The 22,717-nt window shown below is 43.8% G+C and overlaps 2 protein-coding genes and 1 long non-coding RNA gene across 3 annotated transcripts; 2 read left to right on the forward strand and 1 right to left on the reverse strand.

The window, feature by feature from the left end:
* Positions 1 to 5,966: 5,966 nt before the first annotated feature.
* LOC115012072 (tripartite motif-containing protein 16-like) lies at positions 5,967 to 7,631 on the forward strand. The gene has a single exon (XM_029437516.1). It carries the CDS (start codon positions 5,967 to 5,969, stop codon positions 7,629 to 7,631), a length of 1,665 nt encoding a protein of 554 aa, XP_029293376.1.
* A 2,256-nt stretch (positions 7,632 to 9,887) lies between these two features.
* On the reverse strand, positions 9,888 to 17,551 carry LOC115012077 (uncharacterized). Its single transcript, XR_003832635.1, has 3 exons — positions 17,486 to 17,551; positions 17,284 to 17,367; positions 9,888 to 10,256 (listed from the first exon to the last, which is right to left on the reverse strand). It is a non-coding gene; the product is annotated as an uncharacterized LOC115012077 (long non-coding RNA).
* An 837-nt stretch (positions 17,552 to 18,388) lies between these two features.
* On the forward strand, positions 18,389 to 21,771 carry LOC115012070 (tripartite motif-containing protein 16-like). Its single transcript, XM_029437513.1, has 2 exons — positions 18,389 to 20,155; positions 21,052 to 21,771. The coding sequence occupies exon 1, from the start codon at positions 18,412 to 18,414 to the stop codon at positions 20,107 to 20,109; it is 1,698 nt and encodes a 565-aa protein (XP_029293373.1). The 5' UTR covers positions 18,389 to 18,411; the 3' UTR covers positions 20,110 to 20,155; positions 21,052 to 21,771.
* The last annotated feature ends 946 nt before the right edge of the window (positions 21,772 to 22,717 follow it).

Consider the following 22,717-nt stretch of genomic DNA (forward strand, 5'->3'; position numbering starts at 1 on the left):
TTAAAATAAAATAAATGATGTGTCTGACTAATATTCCAGAATAAAACTAGACGTAACAGATACGACATTTTCTTTATATTTGTCTATTTTAATGTAAATTCTGCAAGGTAATTAATTATTATTGTTTTTACAGGCAGAATAATACACATAACAAACACGAAAATATGTTGACATGACAATATTCTTAACTTCACAAAGACAACTTAAGCAAGTAATATATAAATATATACATATATATATACACATATATATATATATATATATACATACATATATATATATATATATATATATATATATATACACACATATATATATACACACATATATATATATATATATATATATATATATATATACACACACACATATATATATATATATATATATATATATATATATATATATATTTTATACTTTATATATTTTACATTTTAAATATTATATTTTACATTTTATATTTTATATTTTACATTTTACATTTTACATTTTATATTTTATATTTTATATTTTACATTGTATATTGTATATTGTATATTGTATATTTTACAATTTACAATTTATATTTTATATTTTATATTTTATATTTTATATTTTATATTTTATATTTTATATTTTATATTTTATATTTTATATTTTATATTTTTACATTTTATTGTATTATATTTCAGGCCACTTTATACTTTTACTCCACAACATTTGATTGACAGCTGCAGTTACTTTTCAGACTTTGCTCTGCGGGAGTAAAAAGTAATGAAGCGTTTTGTCTGAAGTTCTTCTGATTCTCACGTGAGCAGATGGACGTCTCTGTGTTTTCGGACGGTGCAGAGAGGCTGATGAAGGTGTGGTCGATGGTGCTGACGGAGATGCCGTACTCCTCCACTTCAGCTCTCAGTCAAAGAAAGCCTGCACGGCGTGTTTAGAGGCGGCATCTGCAGAAAACACGCAAAGTAAAACACTTCATTACTTTGAGGTTATTGTGAAGCTTCAGTGTAAACAATGCAAACACATGAGGTCATCACTGAGGCTCAACATGTCACAATATCGTTTTCACAATCACACAATTGGTTTTGTTAAGTTTTCACATACAAGGAATTTGTTTTGGTGCAAACATGAACACAGTAAGAGAAACAAATAAATAATAATAAGAGCAAAATAAAGGAGAAATATTATAAAACGTATAAAATCAAAGAATGTGTAGATAAATATATAAAATAAATACAATAAGAATATGAGAAATTACTGTGTCAGTATATCTGAACTAAAGTGTTAATATTGTGCAGAAATGTGCACAATTATCAGATGAATAACTTAATTAAGAATCACTTAATAACTTCCCACCTACATATGCATTCATTGATTTATATATTTATTATTAATTAAAATGTAAGAATACAATTTGCATTTTCATTCTTTTCTACTGGATTGGGAATTCTCTGAACAGTTTGACAGTGAGATTATATTTTCATGTTAGATGTTACCATATCTTTGTTTTTCCTTTGCCTATCATGCTCATTAAGGTGATTGTTTTCATTGTTTATAAATATAACTTATATTGTTTTAATCTTTATTGTATAAGCTTTGTGTATTAGTGCATCCTCTGACACATTTTGTAATTTCTGCACAATACTATAACTTTTAATTCAGATGCACATGTTCTTTCACAGTAATGTGTTTATTTATGCACCTTTATACAACAAAACTAATTCCTTGTATGTGAAAACCTACTTGTCAATAAACCCGATTGTGATTTGTGTCTAAATTAAAACACATATTTCAAGCTGCTACTCGCAGAGTCACACATCTGTATTTAAACATCACAACAGGGATCGGCTGAACATCGCTGGATGTGTTTTGGGCCGATTGAGTCGTTCAACCAGTTATGCAGCAGAAATGATCCACCAGCGCCTACACTGGTATTTCTGCTTATTGTGATGTCACTTCTTGGAGTATCTTCAAATGCTTCATATCTTTAAAATATGTACAAACTATGTTTATGAGCAGCTTCTGGCACCACTGCACGTCGTCACACAGATTTGCACCGACGAATCTCAACGTCATGAAGTCGTGACGAGCGTGCAACAAAGATGGCACCAAAGACAGAAGCCTGAGCTTTCTGCTGCATAAAGAATCAGAGCTCTGGCTATGATGGCTTTCATTTCAGATCCATTCAAACAGGATGAAGCAAACAACAATGTCCCGCAGCCGCCCGGGGAGCTCCACATTTAAAGGGTTAACAGCCTCCCAAGAACAATTGTATTGGACTACAAAAGCTAAGAGACATGTTGATCACCAGCTGATGGGAGGATGGTTCATACATGTTGGAACATTCTTACACATGGCCCAACCCTAGACCACAAGTGCTATATATAAACATTACAGAACACAAAGAATGATGTGAGCTCCACCCTGGTGAAACAGGTTTCATGCCACTCACACACTCCATCAGGTAGAGAGCCTCTTCGGGGAAGAGAACCTGCTTGCCGTTGGCAGAAAAGCCCATCGTCTGCCAAAACATTCCCTGTGTAAAAACAACAAGACACAGTATAATGACATGCTAATGATAGAGGAGGACGTGCAGAAGGTATCAGCTTATCACAGAGTGTGTGTGTATTGTTTGTTTCACAGAGTGTGTGTACTCACAGCTGGAGACTGAAGCTCCACGATCTTCTCACTAGGAACCCATGTGGCCTTCACGAGGTTTCCTCTACAGTAAAATAAACACATATCTCCTGTCGGTGCAGAACAATCTGGACCTCAACACACACACACTTTACATTATTGTGGAGGATGGACTGAGTCCTTCGTTAACAGGACTTTGAGAATCAGATCTTCTTTATACCTGTACGTAAAACACATCTTTTTATTGTACACTTGTATGTTTCACTCTGAAGCTCCGATTAAAAGGAAACTAAATAGTGTGAAACACACACTGTTGTCAAATGTCATTACAAATATGTTCCTACCGTGTATAAAAGTTTGCTTTGACTTCCTCTTTGATTCCATTAATATACTTAATATCCATATTTTCCAGTTCCCATTCTCCCTTTGTAACCATTGACAGCTCAGAGATGTTAGTAAGGAGTGCTTCACTGTGGACTGTCCCTAGTTGTATGGTGTACGCTGTGTGGAGAAAAAGAATATTAAATAAATACATGAACATTTTGAACCTGCTTCAATCCAATGCTGATATTTCTGTTCCTGAAATGTATGCAAATCAGCACATAATTAATAAGATGTCTCATTTGCATATTTAAACAAAACATTTCAGAAAACATTCAGCAGACAGGTGGAGGTCAGCCGCTGACGTGCGTTTGCCATCACCAAACCATTGGGAGACAACCACGGGAAAATACATATTTGAGGAAGTATTTAAATGTGTGAATGAAATGAAACTGCCCCGGGACAAACTGACGGGACTGACGACAGACGGAGCCTGCGATGTGATGAAAAGAGCGGATTAGTGCAGGATGCGGGAGAAGATGCAGCGGGAGAACTGTGCAGGTGAGCTGACGGTGTATCACTGCATCATACACCAGGAAGCGCTGTGTTGTAAAGCTCTGGAGATGGAACATGTAATAAGCACCGTAACACAGACAGGAAACTTTATAAGAGACAATGTAAGTCTTTTCCTGAGGAGATACATTCTGAACATGGCGGTGCGATGGCTCAGTCGAGGGAAAGTGCTGAATAGATTTTTCGAGTTGCGTGAGGAAATCTGGCCGTTTTTGGAAGCAAAGGGAAACACACCACAGATCTCTGGGACGATGTGAGCCGGCCTGTTTGTGCGACATAACGAAGCATCTCACTGTTAAACCTGTAGCTTCAGGGCCGTGTGATCACGGACATGTGTGATGCAGTGAGAGCTGAGCTGCCTGTGGGAGACTCAGATGCAGAAGGAAACTTTGGTCACTACGTGTTTCCAAACACTGACAAACCATCTCCACCGCTGTGTTCCCAACTGCGCATGAACTGCTCAGCAATCCGTTTGCAGTTGACGTGGAAACAGCACATGTGAACATCCAAATGGAGCTGATTGACCTCCAGTGTAACGACACACTCAAGGCAAAGTGTGACTCTGTGGGTGCTGCACAGTTTCCAAGCTTCACCCCCGAAACGATGCCTTCATTTTGGCCCTCTCTGTGATTGAGTTTGACACCCCTGGCTTTGTGCAGTTTCTCCTCAGCTGTTTCGCGAAGGGCAGGGCAGAGATATTTAATGTATGCACTATAAAGACACTCACCACTTTTAAAATGCCAAACAACACCATGTCCAGCTGAACGAGGGTCGGCGTGGTCCAGTTCTTCACGGGTCGCATGATTTCCAGAACATCGTTTGTTTCCGTCAGGTTCAAGTGCGTCAGAAGAGAAATGTATGAGCAGTCTGAAGTCTTACTGCTGGAAAAACCTGCAGGGAAGGACACAAAGAAAAGCTTTTAAAGACGAGGAAAATATCTTCTAACATTAGTAAATCTAAACTAAAGTTGACTTTAATAACTCACTAATTAAAGCTAGAAAAGCGAGAGTCCTCAGAGCTGACATGGCTGTTTGCATCATCCCAATGTGGACAAACGCTTTTAAACTGCCACGCGTGACGCATGAAGAGCAGAACAATACGGCTAAGAGACATGAATTATCGAATTACCTGCATTGTCAAAGCTACATATACGTAAGTCATGCGTGCACTTCTATTGTTGACCTGCAGCTGAAGAGAAAAGTCAACATATTAGTCCCATCAAGGGTTTCAGGGTGCACGCTGTTCTCAAACACTTGTGGTCAAGATGAAAGGTTGTTAATTAGAAAATATAAAGAAAGAAGTAAACAGCAATATCTGAGCTGCACATTTCAGTATGTTAAATAACCAGAGCCGGAACACATGTTCTTTATTGTGACTGCAGACAAAAGTAAATATAATCACAATTTATAAACTTTATCTGCAGGGGAAGATCGTGTGACGAGATAAAAAGCTGCAGAATTCACTTTTATTCTCTTTGCAAATGTTATATTTCTGCATCTAAATTCACTCTAAATCTTGTGAGTAGTGTGTTGACTGATGCATCTTAACTCGTAGAGGCCCGCTTTATTACTCTGACGATTCTTTTCTACATTAATCGTTTGGTCTATAAAACGTCCATCCCAGTTTCTCCTAATGTCTTGTTTTGTCCGTCCAAAACCCAAAGATATTCACTTTATTAAGAAATATAAATTAAATCTCCATATTTGAGGATGAAAACATCATTTTCTGCCATTTCTGCATGAAATTTACTGAAATGGTTTCTCGATTATCACAATAGTTGCCAATTATTTCACTGTGGGCTATTTGTTGCAGCTCTATTTATCAGCAGAGCGTCGAATAAAGATGTCGATAAAAAAGCTCCACAACAAGTTAGTCAACTTTAAATAAAGAATACATTTGTTTGATAACTTATAGATTATGGCCTCTCAAATAGAATACATTAGATCAATTATAACTGTGTGGATGAAGACACAATGAATTCAGATACAAGCAGTAAATACTTACACGACATTTGACCCCTTAAAAATAAGAAAAATAAAACAGTTTGTTTCCCAGGTTAACATTTTGAATTGTAAGGATTCTTTAATCTAAAGTGTCTCTTTAAATATAAAAGCACAGTATCCCTAAAACTGACACTTTATGCTCTAAATGACTTCATTTCTTTAAGACAAGACACTACAGGTCAATAAAGTCAAACTAATGAACGAACAGATATCACCCTGAAACTTCCCCAGCTGATGACATGAAGACAATCGTTGAGCTAATGTCCATACATTTAATTAAAATGTGTGTTTTACTTTGTTGACATGTTAGAGTCAAAGGTTCCCCCCCGCTCATACACTTCCTTGTTCCCTCCTCTTCCTGGAATGTGGAGGAGCTTGTATCACAACTCAAACTAGTTTCACTCCTCAAGAAGTGAGACTCACACAGTCGCTGGCAGTGAAGGAGAAATGGCGCAGAAAGGAGTTCAGCTGGACCGCGAAACCTTCTCTTGTTCCATCTGTCTGGATCTACTGAAGGATCCGGTGACGACTTCCTGTGGACACAGCTACTGCAAGAACTGTATTAAAAGCTTCTGGGATGGAGAGGACGAGAAGAGAAGCCACAGCTGCCCTCAGTGCAGTCAGACCTTCACACCGAGGCCTGTCCTGCTGAAGAGCACCATGTTAGCAGCTTTAGTGGAGGAGCTGAAGAAGACTGGACTCCAAGCTGCTCCTGCTGATCACTGCTATGCTGGACCTGAAGATGTGGGATGTGATGTCTGCATTGGGAGGAAACTGAAAGCCTTCAAGTCCTGTGTGCAGTGTGTGACCTCTTACTGTGAGAAACACCTCCAGCCTCATTATAATGCGCCTCCATTAAAGAAACACAAGCTGGTGGAGCCCTCCCAGACGCTCCAGGAGAACATGTGCTCTCGTCACGATGAGGTGATGAAGATGTTCTGCCGTACTGATCAGCAGTGTATCTGTTATCTCTGCTCTGTGGAGGAACATAAAGGCCACGACACAGTCTCAGCTGCAGCAGAAAGGACTGAGAGGCAGAGAGAGCTCGAGGGGAGTCGACTAAACATCCAGCAGAGAATCCAGGACGGAGAGAAAGATGTGAAGCTGCTTCAGCAGGAGGTGGAGGTCTTCAATCGCTCTGCTGACAGAGCAGTGGAGGACAGTGAGAAGATGTTCACTCAGCTGATCCGTCTCATGGAGAAAAGAAGCTCTGATGTGAAGCAGCAGCTCAGATCGCAGCAGGAAAGTGAAGTGAGTCGAGTCAAAGAGCTTCAGGAGAAGCTGGAGCAGGAGATCACTGAGCTGAAGAGGAAAGACGCTGATCTGAAGCAGCTCGCACACACAGAGGACCACAACCAGTTTCTACACAACTACCCCTCACTGTCCCCACTCAGTGAGTCTACACTCTCCTCCAGCATCAACATCCCTCTCACATACTTTGAGGAAGTGACAGCGGCTGTGTCACAAGTCACAGATGAACTCCAGGACGTTCTGAGACAGAAGTGGACAAACATCTCACAGACTGGGACTGAAGTGGATGTTTTACTGCCAGCAGAGCCCAAGACCAGAGCTGGATTCTTAAAGTATTCACGTGACATCACACTGGATCCAAACACAGCAAACACATGGCTGTTATTATCTGAGGGGGACAGAAAAGTGACAGCAATGAGAAAACACAGACACACAGTCAGATTCACTAAACGTCTTCAGGTGCTGAGTAGAGAGAGTCTGACTGGACGTAGTTACTGGGAGGTGGAGCGGAACGGGGCAGTTGGTGTAGCAGTCGCATACAAGAACATCAGCAGTGCAGGGGGGCTTGAATGTGCATTTGGATGTAATGATAAATCCTGGATGTTACATTGTGACGATGACAGTTATACATTTTATTACAACAATGTCCAAACTCCCGTCTCAGGTCCTGCGTCCTCCAGACTCGGAGTGTACCTGGATCACAGAGCAGGTGTTCTGTCCTTCTACAGCGTCTCTGACACCATGACTCTCCTGCACAGAGTCCACCACACATTCTCTCAGCCGCTCTACGCTGGAGTTGGGTTTGCTTATTCTTTATATTCTTCTCCTGGAGACACTGCTGAGTTCTGTAAACTCAAGTAGACAGAAGTAAATCTCTGGTTCTCCTTCAGGGAGTCTTTTTCTCTCAGTGAGTAAACTAACCCCCCCGGACTAAGTGACATGTTCTATGTTTCATATTATATTCCAGATGATCAGCTGTACAATGAACCTGAATAATAATCACAATATAAGTGCAGGAGGTTTGTGTGACACCAGGATGAAGTGTGAGCAGATAGTTTCCTGTGAATGTTGATCACAGATCACATTTACTTTGAACACAATGTTCTTGTAATGTTAACAGTGAAGTTGAACATGACCCTCATCCTGGGTGGGGTTTGTATTAAACATGTTAAGACTAAAAAGACTTCTTCCTTTAAAATGAATGTGAACGTGTGATTTAAGGGAAGCGGCTTCAGCTCTGTGTTTAAACTCTGAAACGTATTTCGTCTCCGTGTTTGTGCCGACGGCTGATTGTTGTGGCGTTTGTTCAGCTGTCACTCAAACATTGTGGGCGGTGCTTGACGTCATCAGTGGTTGTGTAATGTGGGACTTTGTTTAGGTGGAGCTGCTCCCTCTGTCTGTGGAGCCATGGAGGCTCTCACTGCTCATCATGTTGCTGTCTCTGCATCAACATGTCCACTCAATGTTTGATGAATATTTGTGTTGATGTATTTCTATCTTGTTTCTCTTCCACTGCATGTGTTCAGAGAGGAAGCAGCAGCTTTATCCTGGACACTTTGTTCTGTTATAAAGACGTCTAGAAGCACATTGATGTGTTGTTGTTGTTATGAGGACTTATAGAAGTGTACTTATCCTGATCATAATCCATCAGCAGAGGATTCATTCTTGTCTTTCACATGCTGACATTGTGCTCAAAGTGAACGTGTACATGAAGTCATTGAACTTTACTGATGTGAGAACAAAGTGCAGCTTCACATGATGAATAAACAAACATCAAGTCTTTTCTTCTTGTCTTCATTCCAGGGTATCAAACAAAGCTGACGGAGACAATGTGAAGCTGATCTGAGACAATAACTGAGCAAAGTAGCAGCACGTGGTGATCAGATGTTGTCTTATAGATCAGCTGTGAATATGAAACTACTGTATTACTGCAGATCAATATTATTACTACAGTAATAAGGAGACATGTTTTGTGTCTGTCGAGTGGGGAAATGAAAGAACGTACAAATGAAAGTCATGAAATGTGCAGTTTGAAGGATTTAAAGGACCTTTGTGTTGCTGTAGTTTCCCAGCATGCTCTCTGGTCTGTGTGTTGGTGTGCAGGAGGATCCAGGTGGAGCAGATGCATCAACACAGAGGGGTCAAGGTGCGTTCACTGACCTGCTTCAACAGTAGGAGCAGTGACTGTTGAACTGTCTGTCAGTCTGTGTGTGTGTGTCTGGCTCCACCTGCTGCTTCTTATTTTAATGACTGACAATCTGCATCCAATAACTTCTGCACTCTTTAATATTGAGCTCCACCTTCCAGATACTGCAGTACTTCTTCTGTGAAACACATCGACACACTGCAGCAAGTATTCATGTGTTCAGTGAAGACGAGCTCTAATGAACTCCTGCATGAAGGTGAACAGGCTCAAATAAACAGCTCACACATATCAGCTGACACTTCCCCACTTCATGACTCACATTAACACAATTACATGTTGTGTTAAAGGTGTTCTGACATGTGATGTTTAAATATGTAAATGAGGCATTCTGTCATTAAATGTGTGTAATCTGCTACATGTCCAGATATAAAGTGAAGTCTGGATGAAGCAGGTTCAAAGTGTTTCATGTTGTTCACATGTCAAAGGTTTGTACAGATTCTGGATCTGTCTTTGTATCACTCCATAAATCACTAAATCCTGTCAACACACAGAACTTAGTGCATCTCCTGCATGTAGTTAGTGTAGCGTGTATAACATGAGCTGTGAGTGACATGTGAACAAAGCCCTCTGCACAAAGCTTCAGAATATAGAGAGGAATGAAAGTGGAAAGTTTGGTGTGTGTAAGTGCTACTGAAGTGGAAATTTCTGCTGAAGAGTGTGAGAAAAAGCTCCTTTAGAGAAAAGCTCCTTTAAAGATATGTATTGTAACATTCATACATGTTGTACACACTACAGGTGAACAGGGTCAAACATGTAACTAACAGATATCACAATTACAAGGTTTCTGACATTAAACTCCTAAATGTGTATTTTGGACGTTAACAATGTGTAAACAAAGCCTGGAAACTGATGAAGAAGAAGAATAAATGTCCATCTTTGGCGCTGCTCAGAGGTAATATCTAAAAAGGGACAGAAAAAGAACTTTGGCAGTAAAACCAGCCTCATTGTAAATCACTGGCCAAACACACAAAATACAAGTTTCAGGATTAGTTTTTTCATCTGTAACATAAACGATTGGATTTATTGATATCTTTGGACGTCCAGCCGACCCAACAGATGCAGATGAATGTAAAAGTCCTGGATACGTGTTGGCCCGTGTGTGACGGTGACGTTAAAGAGCGGTGAGATCTCAGGGGTAAACGTCAGTGGGCAGCTGGAAGTCTTTGAAGGTGTAGAAGGAGATGTCTCCGTGGTCCACCACAGCAAAGACCACCGGGACGTCTCCGCTCTGGAAGGTCAGCCGCTTGATGGACCATAGGTCCGGTACCGGGCCATCGAAACTGAGACACAACACGGAGAGAATCAAATGATCTTGTACGTTTTGTGAGACACAGACCAACGCACTCGATCCAAACTAAAGACGCCATCTGTAACGAAAAGGTTTTACATTATTGTGAATCATGAAGTGATCTGAAGACGGCAAATTGCATTCTGGGAAGTTGTGACAAGCATTTCTCTGTATTTTCTGAATTGTTACAGACCAAATGATTATTGAAATTGAAAAAGAAAGATGAAACTGGGGATGTCACGATTACCGATATAGTATCACAGTAAAGGAAATAAGACATTTAAATTTAGATTGTCGGTTCCTAAGCAACACAAGTATGGCCGTGCGAACAGCTGTTTCTCTTTCGCTCAACCAAACACGTACACACTCGACTTTCTCTAATTCGCCGAGCATCCTCCTCCCTCGTCGTTCCTTCTGCGTGCGTCCTCCTCCCATGTCGTTTGCTGTGCGTCCTCCTCCCTCGTCGTTCCTTCTGCGTGCATTCTCCTCCCTCGTCGTTCCTTATCCCTCGTCGTTCGGCGTGCGTCGTCTTCTCTCGTCGTTCCTTCTGTGTGCGTCCTCCTCCCTCGTTGTTCCTTCTGCGTGCGTTCTCCTCCCTCGTTGCTCCTCCTCCCTCGTCGTTCGCCGTGCGTGCTCCCCCCTCGTCGTTCGCCGTGCGTCCTCCCCCCTCGTCGTTCTTTTTGCGTGCGTTCTCCTCCCTCGTCGTTCCTTATCCCTCGTCGTTCCTTATCCCTCGTCGTTCGGCGTGCGACGTCTTCCCTCGTCGTTCCTTCTGCGTGCGACCTCCTCCCTCGTCATTCGGTGTGCGTCTTCCTCCCTCTGTGTTCCTTCTGTGTGTGTTCTCCTCCCTCGTCGTTCTTTATCCCTCGTCGTTCGGCGTTCCTTCTCCTCCCTCGTCGTTCATTCTGCGTGCGTCCTCTTCCCTCATTGTTCCCCCTCCCTTGTCGTTCGCCGTGCGTCCTCCTCCCTTCTCGTTCCTCATCCCTAGTCATTCCTCTTCCTCCCTCGTCGTTCCTTCTGCGTGCGTTCTCCTCCCTCGTCGTTTCTTATCCCTCGCCGTTCGGCGTGCATCGTCTTCCCTCGTCGTTCCTTCTGCGTGCGACCTCCTCCCTCGTCGTTTCTTCTGCGTGACTCCTCCTCGCTCGTCATTCGTCTTCCTCCCTTGTCGTTCAGTGTGCATCCTCCTCTCTCATTGTTCCTTCTGCGTGCGTCCTCCTCCCTCCTCCCTCCTCATCCCTCATCTTTCCTCTTCCTCCCTTGTCGTTCGGCGTGCATCCTCCTCCCTCATCGTTCGCCGTGCGTCCTCTTCCCTCGTTGTTCCTCCTCCCTCGTTGTTCGGCCTCCCTCGTCGTTCCTTCTGCGTGCGTCGTCCTCCCTCGTTGTTCCTTCTGCATGCGTTCTCCTCCCTCGTCGATCCTTATCTCTCGTCGCTCGGCGAGTGTCGTCTTCCCTCGTCGTTCCTTCTGCGTGCGACCTCCTCCCTCGTCGTTCGGTATTCGTCCTCCTCCCTCGTCATTCCTTCTGCGTGTGTCCTCTTCCCTCATTGTTCATTCTGCGTGCGTCCTCTTCCCTTGTTGTTCCTCCTCCCTCGTCGTACGTCCTCCTCCCTTGTCGTTCGGTCTGTGTGCGTTCTCCTCCCTCGTCGTTCCTCATCCCTCGTCTTTCCTCCTCCCTCGTTGTTGGGCGTGCATCCTCCCCCCTCGTCGTTCCTCATCCCTCGTCATTCCTCTTCCTCCCTCATCGTTCCTTCTGCGTGCGTCCTCTTCCCTCGTTGTTCCTCCTCCCTTGTCGTTCGCCGTGCGTCCTCCTCCCTTGTCGTTCTGTCTGTGTGCGTTCTCCTCCCTCGTCGTTCCTCATCCCTCGTCGTTCCTCTTCCCTTGTTCAGCGTGCGTCCTCCTCCCTCGTCGTTCCTCATCTCTCGTCATTCCTCTTCCTCCCTCGTCTTTCGGCGTGCGTCGTCTTCCCTTGTCGTTCCTTCTGCGTGCGTCCTCCTCCCTCGTTGTTTCTTCTGCGTGCGTTCTCCTCCCTCCTCATTCCTCATCCTTCGTCATTCCTCTTCCTCCCTTGTCGTTCGGCATGCGTCCTCCTCCCTCATTGTTCGGCGTGCGTCCTCTTCCCTCGTTGTTCCTCCTCTTTCGTAGTTCGGCCTCCCTCGTCGTTCCTTCTGCGTGCGTCCTCCTCCCTTGGCGTTCGGCGTGCGTCGTCCTCCCTCCTCGTTCCTTCTGCATGCGTTCTCCTCCCTCGTCGTTCCTTATCCCTCGTCGTTCCTCCTCCCTCGTTGTTCAGCGTGCGTCCTCCTCCCTCGTCGTTCCTCGTCCCTTGTCATTCCTCTTCTTCCCTCGTCGTTCGGCGTAAGTCCTCCTCCTTCTTCATTCCTTCTGCGTGCATCCTCCTCCCTCGTTGTTCCTTCTGCGTGCGTCCTCCTGCCTCATCGTTCCTTCTGCGTGCGTCCTCCTCCCTCCTCCATCCTCATCCCTCGTCGTTCCTCTTCCTCCCTTGTCGTTCGCCGTATGTCCTCTTTCTTCGTTGATCCTCCTCCCTCGTCGTTCCTCCTCCTCCCTCGTCGCTCCCACTGAGTTGGTGACAGATCAATGACCAATCACAGAGGTCTGTGTCCGTCTGCTGCACATTAATCTTTCATTAACACTGATGTGGAGCGTTTGGCTGCAGGAGGCGACGCTGCTAACCAGCACCGGGGCGGGGGGGGCAAACTCCTTCCAGAACCCCCCAACTCCGACACATCGCAGACTCTCCATCTGTCGTTAGTCCCGTCAGTTTGTCCCGGGACAAACTGACTATCATTTCTCACACATTTAGATACTTCCTCAAATATGTATTTCCCCGGTTGTGCCATGCATTGATTTAATTACCAAAACCAACGGGCCAGATATAATTGCCTTGAGCTTGACACCCGTGCACCCGTACACTATAGAATTATACACACTGTAGAATTATACTATTTTAATTCTGCTATTTTTATAAAAAAAAAAAGGTTTAAAATGAGTAAAAACAAAAAACGTAAACACCTAGAAGTTTCTTTCTCTGAAACGGATTCTTCCAACTGACAGAAGTCTGGGACAGTGCCTAGGGGTTGGCAGACCGGGGTGGTGGTTCCCCTCTTTAAAAAGGGGGACCAGAGAGTGTGTGCCAATTACAGGGGTATCACACTTCTCAGCCTCCCTGGTAAAGTCTACTCCAAAGTACTGGAAAGGAGAGTTCGGCCGGTAGTTGAACCTCTGATTGAAGAGGAACAATGCGGATTCCGTCCTGGTCGTGGAACAACAGACCAACTCTTTACTCTTGCAAGGATCCTGGAGGGGGCCTGGGAGTACGCCCATCCGGTCTACATGTGTTTTGTGGATCTGGAGAAGGCGTATGACCGGGTCCCCCGGGTGATACTATGGGAGGTGCTGCGGGAGTATGGGGTGAGGGGGTCACTTTTGAGGGCCATCCAATCCCTGTACGCCCAAAGCGAGAGTTGTGTCCGGATACTCGGCAGTAAGTCGGACTTGTTTCCCGTGAATGTTGGCCTCCGCCAGGGCTGCGCTTTATCACCAATCCTGTTTGTGATGTTCATGGACAGGATATCGAGGCGTAGTCGTGGAGGAGAGGGGTTGCAGTTCGATGACCTGAGGATCTCATCGCTGCTCTTTGCAGATGATGTGGTCCTTATGGCATCATCGGTCTGTGACCTTCAACAGTCACTGGATCGGTTTGCAGCCGAGTGTGCAGCGGTTGGGATGAGGATCAGCACCTCCAAATCTGAGGCCATGGCTCTCAGCAGGAAACCGGTGGATTGCCTACTCCGGGTAGGGAATGAGCCATTACCCCAAGTGAAGGAGTTCAAGTACCTCGGGGTCTTGTTCGCGAGTGAGGGGACAATGGAGCGAGAGATTGGCCGGAGAATCGGAGCAGCGGGGGCGGTATTACAGTCACTTTACCGCACCGTTGTGACGAAAAGAGAGCTGAGCCAGAAGGCAAAGCTCTCAATATACCGGTCGATCTTCGTTCCTACCCTCATCTATGGTCATGAAGGCTGGGTCATGACCGAAAGAACGAGATCATGGGTACAAGCGGCCGAAATGGGTTTTCTCAGACGGGTGCCTGGCGTCTCCCTTAGAGGTAGGGTGAGAAGCTCAGCCATCCGTGAGAGACTCGGAGTAGAGCCGCTGCTCCTTTACGTTGAAAGGAGCCATTTGAGGTGGTTCGGGCATCTAGTAAGGATGCCACCTGGGCGCCTCCCTAGGGAGGTGTTCCAGGCACGTCCAGCTGGGAGGAGACCCCGGGGAAGACCCAGGACTCGGTGGAGAGATTATATCTCCTCACTGGCCTGGGAACGCCTCAGGATCCCCCAGTCGGAGCTGGAGGATGTGGCCCGGAGAAGGGAAGATTGGGGTTCCTTACTGGAGCTGCTGCCCCCGCGACCCGATCCCAGATAAGCGGTAGACGATGGATGGATGGATGGATATTTTTATAATGGTACTTCAGACTCATTTACATGAATTGATTATTGTACTGTAAATGCTCTGATTCTGTCTAATCTGTACTAATTGTTATGTTTTTGCTGTGAAGCACTTTGGGCTGCAATTCTTGTATGAAAGGTGCTATACAAATAAAGCTTATTATTACACTGAAACGTGCACATAAATGTGATAAATAACGTAAGCGTTTAGCTTATTTAATAAAAGAGCACCTGTTCAATGAAACACTGATAGCACTTTTAGTACACGGAGACGTGTTAAACTTAAAAATGCACACATAAAGTTGCATTCAATTTTATTAAATATATGGCTCTCAAGGAAATACATTAAAAAATATTTGGCTTTTTTGGCTCTCCCAGACAAAAAGGTTCCCAACCCCTGTTTTAAGGCGTAAAAAGCTCACTTTTTTCCCCCAGCACTCTCTTCTCAATAATACGTACACACAATCATCAATCTTTATTTTTAAATAGAACATGATATTCATACATCTTCGATGTGTGCGTCAAAGAATTCCACTGCAGCCTTGTACTTCGCCAGAAGCTTCGAGTAATGAACCCATTTTCGAAACAATTGGCTGAAGTGGTTCAGTTCACAAAAGCTTCATTTGCCCATCACTACTTCACACACCTAAGCCATGCCATTATAATCACTCTGCCGGTTTTACATTTATTGTCCACTTGATGGCGCAGTAGAGCAAATGAAGCACCATGAAGCTTCGGCTCATGAGTGAACCAATTGGATGGAAAGCTTCAATGCTTCATGAAGCTTCATCTCGCCATCACTACTTGCCATGGCACCCCACATTGACAGCCCTCGCTGCAAAGGTTTTGTGCATGTTCGGGACGACCTACCTTTGTGAACAACTGTATTCTGTAATGAGCATCAGTAAAACAAAGCTGCGCTCAAGGCTCACACACAAGCACTTAAATACATCCTGGCTGCTACTCAGGATTTGAGGCCTGATATTGATGCACTTGTGACGCTAAAAGATGCCAAGTTTCAGGAGCAAACAGTGAGTAAGTAACTTAATGTCAAATGCTGCTTCACACACTTTTGCACGTTTTATATTTCTGTAAGAATATATTTCTGTGAAAATGAATACTTACTGTGGAAATATTTAAAGACATTGAACAGTGAAATATAATGTCAGTCAGCAGCTGCAGTACAAAGAGACACAACCTTTATGTATTTTCATGTATACATTATATACATTTACAAGGCAGGGGGAGAACTTAACCTTCTTCCTTCATAGTTCCCACTTTAGTAGACGTAGAGGCTGCGGCGAATCAATCTAGCAAACTTCTTGTTCAACAAAGCATTTATTAATATGATAAGACAAGCATGGAAAATGTACCCAGCTGGGTGACCATCCTGTTTCACAGCCTCCTCTCTCCGATACGGTCCCCAAACTTTTTCCTGTGAGGGCAACATAACTTTTCCCTTCTCTGATGGGGGCCGGGGTCAGTTTGTAACAGAAAAAGTGTGACGATCGCAGGGGTGCCTAAACGTAAACATTTATTGTTTTCCAGAAAGCCACACATAACCAAATATTAATAATCCTTTCCGGGATCTTCACAGAAAAAAGTCAGGAAATAACAGATGAGACAAAAAGGCTTTTCTTTGCATTGAACAAAAAAATAATCGTTTGACCACTGCAGGTTAAATATTGATATATAAACATTCTGAATCAATTTTTCTCTTACCTAACCTTTTCGCCATTATTCCGTTCTATTTTCCTATTTGCATGGCCAGACTGAAAAAAAAATCATAATGTGTCTCTGGTATTGTTCAGGGGGCCGGGCCAAATCTGGAGGCGGGCTGTATCTGGCCCGCGGGCCTTAGTTTGGGGACCACTGGTCTAAATTAAAACACATATTTCAAGCTGCTACTCACAGAGTCACACATCTGTATTTAAACATCACAACAGGGATCGGCTGAACATCGCTGGATGTGTTTTGGGCCGATTGAGTCGTTCAACCAGTTATGCAGCAGAAATGATCCACCAGCGCCTACACTGGTATTTCTGCTTATTGTGATGTCACTTCTTGGAGTATCTTCAAATGCTTCATATCTTTAAAATATGTACAAACTATGTTTATGAGCAGCTTCTGGCACCACTGCACGTCGTCACACAGATTTGCACCGACGAATCTCAACGTCATGAAGTCGTGACGAGCGTGCAACAAAGATGGCACCAAAGACAGAAGCCTGAGCTTTCTGCTGCATAAAGAATCAGAGCTCTGGCTATGATGGCTTTCATTTTAGATCCATTCAAACAGGATGAAGCAAACAACAATGTCCCGCAGCCGCCCGGGGAGCTCCACATTTAAAGGGTTAACAGCCTCCCAAGAACAATTGTATTGGACTACAAAAGCTAAGAGACATGTTGATCACCAGCTGATGGGAGGATGGTTCATACATGTTGGAACATTCTTACACATGGCCCAACCCTAGACCACAAGTGCTATATATAAACATTACAGAACACAAAGAATGATGTGAGCTCCACCCTGGTGAAACACGTTTCATGCCACTCACACACTCCATCAGGTAGAGAGCCTCTTCGGGGAAGAGAACCTGCTTGCCGTTGGCAGAAAAGCCCATCGTCTGCCAAAACGTTCCCTAAAAACAACAAGACACAGTATAATGACATGCTAATGATAGAGGAGGACGTGCAGAAGGTATCAGCTTATTAGAGAGTGTGTGTGTATTGTTTGTTTCATAGAGTGTGTGTACTCACAGCTGGAGACTGAAGCGCCACGATCTTCTCACTAGGAGCCCATGTGGCCTTCACGAGGTTTCCTCTGCAGTAAAATAAACACATATCTCCTGTCGGTGCAGAACAATCTGGAGTTCAACACACACACACTTTACATTGTTGTCGAGGATGGACTGAACACATCTTTCCTAAAAAATCTCCATATTATAGGATGAAAACATCATTTTCTGCCATTTCTGCATGAAATTTACTGAAATGGTTTCTCGATTATCACAATAGTTGCCAATTATTTCACTGTGGACTATTTGTTGCAGCTCTATTTATCAGCATAGCGTTGAATAAAGATGTCGATAAAAAAGCTCCACAACAAGTTAGTCAACTTTAAATAAATAATACATTTGTTTGATAATTTATAGATTATGGCCTCTCAAATAGAATACATTAGATCAATTATAACTGTGTGGATGAAGACACAATGAATTCAGATACAAGCAGTAAATACTTACACGACATTTGACCCCTTAAAAATAAGAAAAATAAAACAGTTTGTTTCCCAGGTTAACATTTTGAATTGTAAGGATTCTTTAATGTAAAGTGTCTCTTTAAATATAAAAGCACATTATCCCTAAAACTGACACTTTATGCTCTAAATGACTTCATTTCTTTAAGACAAGACACTACAGGTCAATAAAGTCAAACTAATGAACAGATATCACCCTGAAACTTCCCCAGCTGATGACATGAAGACAATCGTTGAGCTAATGTCCATACATTTAATTAAAATGTGTGTTTTACTTTGTTGACATGTTAGAGTCAAAGGTTCCCCCCCCCCCGCTCATACACTTCCTTGTTCCCTCCTCTTCCTGGAATGTGGAGGAGCTTGTATCACAACTCAAACTAGTTTCACTAGAAGTGAGACTCACACAGTCGCTGGCAGTGAAGGAGAAATGGCGCAGAAAGGAGTTCAGCTGGACCGGGAAACCTTCTCTTGTTCCATCTGTCTGGATTTACTGAAGGATCCGGTGACGACTCCCTGTGGACACAGCTACTGCAAGAACTGTATTAAAACCCACTGGGATGGAGAGGACATAGAGAAGAAGAAGAAGAAGAAGAAGAAGAGAAGCCACAGCTGCCCTCAGTGCAGGCAGACCTTCACACCGAGGCCTGTCCTGCTGAAGAACACCATGTTAGCAGCTTCAGTGGAGGAGCTGAAGAAGACTGGACTCCAAGCTGCTCCTGCTGATCACTGCTATGCTGGACCTGAAGATGTGGGATGTGATGTCTGCACTGGGAGAAAACGGAAAGCCTTCAAGTCCTGTCTGCAGTGTGTGGCCTCTTACTGTGAGAAACACCTCCAGCCTCATTATGATGTGGCTCCATTAAAGAAACACAAGCTGGTGGAGCCCTCCCAGAAGCTCCAGGAGAACATGTGCTCTCGTCACGATGAGGTGATGAAGATGTTCTGCCGTACTGATCAGCAGTGTATCTGTTATCTCTGCTCTGTGGAGGAACATAAAGGCCACGACACAGTCTCAGCTGCAGCAGAAAGGACTGAGAGGCAGAGAGAGCTCGAGGGGAGTCGACTAAACATCCAGCAGAGAATCCAGGACGGAGAGAAAGATGTGAAGCTGCTTCAGCAGGAGGTGGAGGTCATCAATTGCTCTGCTGACAGAGCAGTGGAGGACAGTGAGAAGATGTTCACTCAGCTGATCCGTCTCATGCAGAAAAGAAGCTCTGATGTGAAGCAGCAGCTCAGATCGCAGCAGGAAAGTGAAGTGAGTCGAGTCAAAGAGCTTCAGGAGAAGCTGGAGCAGGAGATCACTGAGCTGAAGAGGAAAGACGCTGATCTGAAGCAGCTCGCACACACAGAGGACCACAACCAGTTTCTACACAACTACCCCTCACTGTCCCCACTCAGTGAGTCTACACTCTCCTCCAGCATCAACATCCCTCTCGGATACTTTGAGGAAGTGACAGCGGATGTGTCAGAAGTCATAGATGAACTCCAGGACGTTCTGAGAGAGAAGTGGACAAACATCTCACAGACTGGGACTGAAGTGGATGTTTTACTGTCAGCAGAGCCAAAGACCAGAGCTGGATTCTTAAAGTATTCACGTGACATCACACTGGATCCAAACACAGCAAACACACGGCTGTTATTATCTGAGGGGGACAGAAAAGTGACAGTAATGAGTGAACAACAGTCTTATTCTCGTCACACAGACAGATTCACTGGATGTCTTCAGATGCTGAGTAGAGAGAATCTGACTGGACGTAGTTACTGGGAGGTGGAGTGGAGCGGGGGAGACGTTCGTGTAGCAGTCGCATACAAGAACATCAGCAGAGCAGGGGGGGGGGAAGAATGTTTATTTGGATTCAATGATAAATCCTGGATGTTATATTGTGACGATAACAGTTGTACATTTTGTTACAACAAAGTCAACACTCCCATCTCAGGTCGTCCGTCCTCCAGACTCGGAGTGTACCTGGATCACAGAGCAGGTGTTCTGTCCTTCTACAGCGTCTCTGACACCATGACTCTCCTGCACAGAGTCCACCACACATTCTCTCAGCCGCTCTACGCTGGAGTTCGTTTATATTGTTATTATCCTGGAGCCACTGCTGAGTTCTGTAAACTCAAGTAGACAGAAGTAAATCTCTGGTTCTCCTTCAGGGAGTCTTCTTCTCTCAGTGAGTAAACTAACCCCCCCGGACTAAGTGACATGTTCTATGTTTCATATTATATTCCAGATGATCAGCTGTACAATGAACCTGAATAATAATCACAATATAAGTGCAGGAGGTTTGTGTGACACCAGGATGAAGTGTGAGCAGATAGTTTCCTGTGAATGTTGATCACAGATCACATTTACTTTGAACACAATGTTCTTGTGATGTTAACAGTGAAGTTGAACATGACCCTCATCCTGGGTGGGGTTTGTATTAAACATGTTAAGACTAAAAAGAGTTCTTCCTTTAAAATGAATGTGAACGTGTGATTTAAGGGAAGCGGCTTCAGCTCTGTGTTTAAACTCTGAAACGTATTTCGTCTCCGTGTTTGTGCCGACGGCTGATTGTTGTGGCGTTTGTTCAGCTGTCACTCAAACATTGTGGGCGGTGCTTGACGTCATCAGTCGTTGTGTAATGTGGGACTTTGTTTAGGTGGAGCTGCTCCCTCTGTCTGTGGAGCCATGGAGGCTCTCACTGCTCATCATGTTGCTGTCTCTGCATCAACATGTCCACTCAATGTTTGATGAATATTTGTGTTGATGTATTTCTATCTTGTTTCTCTTCCACTGCATGTGTTCAGAGAGGAAGCAGCAGCTTTATCCTGGACACTTTGTTCTGTTATAAAGACGTCTAGAAGCACATTGATGTGTTGCTGTTGTTATGAGGGCTTATAGAAGTGTACTTATCCTGATCATAATCCATCAGCAGAGGATTCATTCTTGTCTTTCACATGCTGACATTGTGCTCAAAGTGAACGTGTACATGAAGTCATTGAACTTTACTGATGTGAGAACAAAGTGCAGCTTCACATGATGAATAAACAAACATCAAGTCTTTTCTTCTTGTCTTCATTCCAGGGTATCAAACAAAGCTGACGGAGACAAAGTGAAGCTGATCTGAGACAATAACTGAGCAAAGTAGCAGCACGTGGTGATCAAATGTTGTCTTATAGATCAGCTGTGAATATGAAACTACTGTATTACTGCAGATCAATATTATCACTACAGTAATAAGGAGACATGTTTTGTATCTGTCGAGTGGGGAAATGAAAGAACGTACAAATGAAAGTCATGAAATGTGCAGTTTGAAGGATTTAAAGGACCTTTGTGTTGCTGTAGTTTCCCAGCATGCTCTCTGGTCTGTGTGTTGGTGTGCAGGAGGATCCAGGTGGAGCAGATGCATCAACACAGAGGGGTCAAGGTGCGTTCACTGACCTGCTTCAACAGTAGGAGCAGTGACTGTTGAACTGTCTGTCAGTCTGTGTGTGTGTCTGGCTCCACCTGCTGCTTCTTATTTTAATGACTGACAATCTGCATCCAATAAATTCTGCACTCTTTTGAATATTGAGCTCCACCTTCCAGATACTGCAGTACTTCTTCTGTGAAACACATCGACACACTGCAGCAAGTATTCATGTGTTCAGTGAAGACGAGCTCTAATGAACTCCTGCATGAAGGTGAACAGGCTCAAATAAACAGCTCACACATATCAGCTGACACTTCCCCACTTCATGACTCACATTAACACAATTACATGTTGTGTTAAAGGTGTTCTGACATGTGATGTTTAAATATGTAAATGAGTCATTATGTCATTAAATGTGTGTAATCTGCTACATGTCCAGATATAAAGTGAAGTCTGGATGAAGCAGGTTCAAAGTGTTTCATGTTGTTCACATGTCAAAGGTTTGTACAGATTCTGGATCTGTCTTTGTATCACTCCATAAATCACTAAATCCTGTCAACACACAGAACTTAGTGCATCTCCTGCATGTAGTGAGTGTAGCGTGTATAACATGAGCTGTGAGTGACATGTGAACAAAGCCCTCTGCACAAAGCTTCAGAATATAGAGAAGAATGAAAGTGGAAAGTTTGGTGTATGTAAGTGCTACTGAAGTGGAGATTTCTGCTGAAGAGTGTGAGATAAAGCTCCTTTAGAGAAAAGCTCCTTTAAAGATATGTATTGTAACATTCATACATGTTGTACACACTACAGGTGAACAGGGTCAAACATGTAACTGACAGATATCACAATTACAAGGTTTCTGACATTAAACTCCTAAATGTGTATTTTGGACGTTAACAAAGCCTGGAAACTGATGAAGAAGAAGAAGAAGAATAAATGTCCATCTTTGGCGCTGCTCAGAGGTAATATCTAAAAAGGGACAGAAAAAGAACTTTGGCAGTAAAACCAGCCTCATTGTAAATCACTGGCCAAACACACAAAATACAAGTTTCAGGATTAGTTTTTTCATCTGTAACATAAACGATTGGATTTATTGAGATCTTTGGACGTCCAGCCGACTCAACAGATGCAGATGAATGTAAAAGTCCTGGATACGTGTTGGCCCGTGTGTGACGGTGACATTAAAGAGCGGTGAGGTCTCAGGGGTAAACGTCAGTGGGCAGCTGGAAGTCTTTGAAGGTGTAGAATGAGATGTCTCCGTGGTCCACCACAGCAAAGACCACCGGGACGTCTCCGCTCTGGAAGGTCAGCAGCTTGATGGACCGCAGGTCCGGCACC

This window comes from Cottoperca gobio, chromosome 8 (genome assembly GCF_900634415.1).
Source record: "Cottoperca gobio chromosome 8, fCotGob3.1, whole genome shotgun sequence".
In the NCBI taxonomy this organism is placed as follows: domain Eukaryota; kingdom Metazoa; phylum Chordata; class Actinopteri; order Perciformes; family Bovichtidae; genus Cottoperca; species Cottoperca gobio.

Coding starts and splice junctions, on each gene's coding strand:
- LOC115012072 (XM_029437516.1), top strand. CDS start 5,967: ATGGCGCAGAAAGGAGTTCAGCTGGACCGCGAAACCTTCTCTTGTTCC.
- LOC115012070 (XM_029437513.1), top strand. CDS start 18,412: ATGGCGCAGAAAGGAGTTCAGCTGGACCGGGAAACCTTCTCTTGTTCC.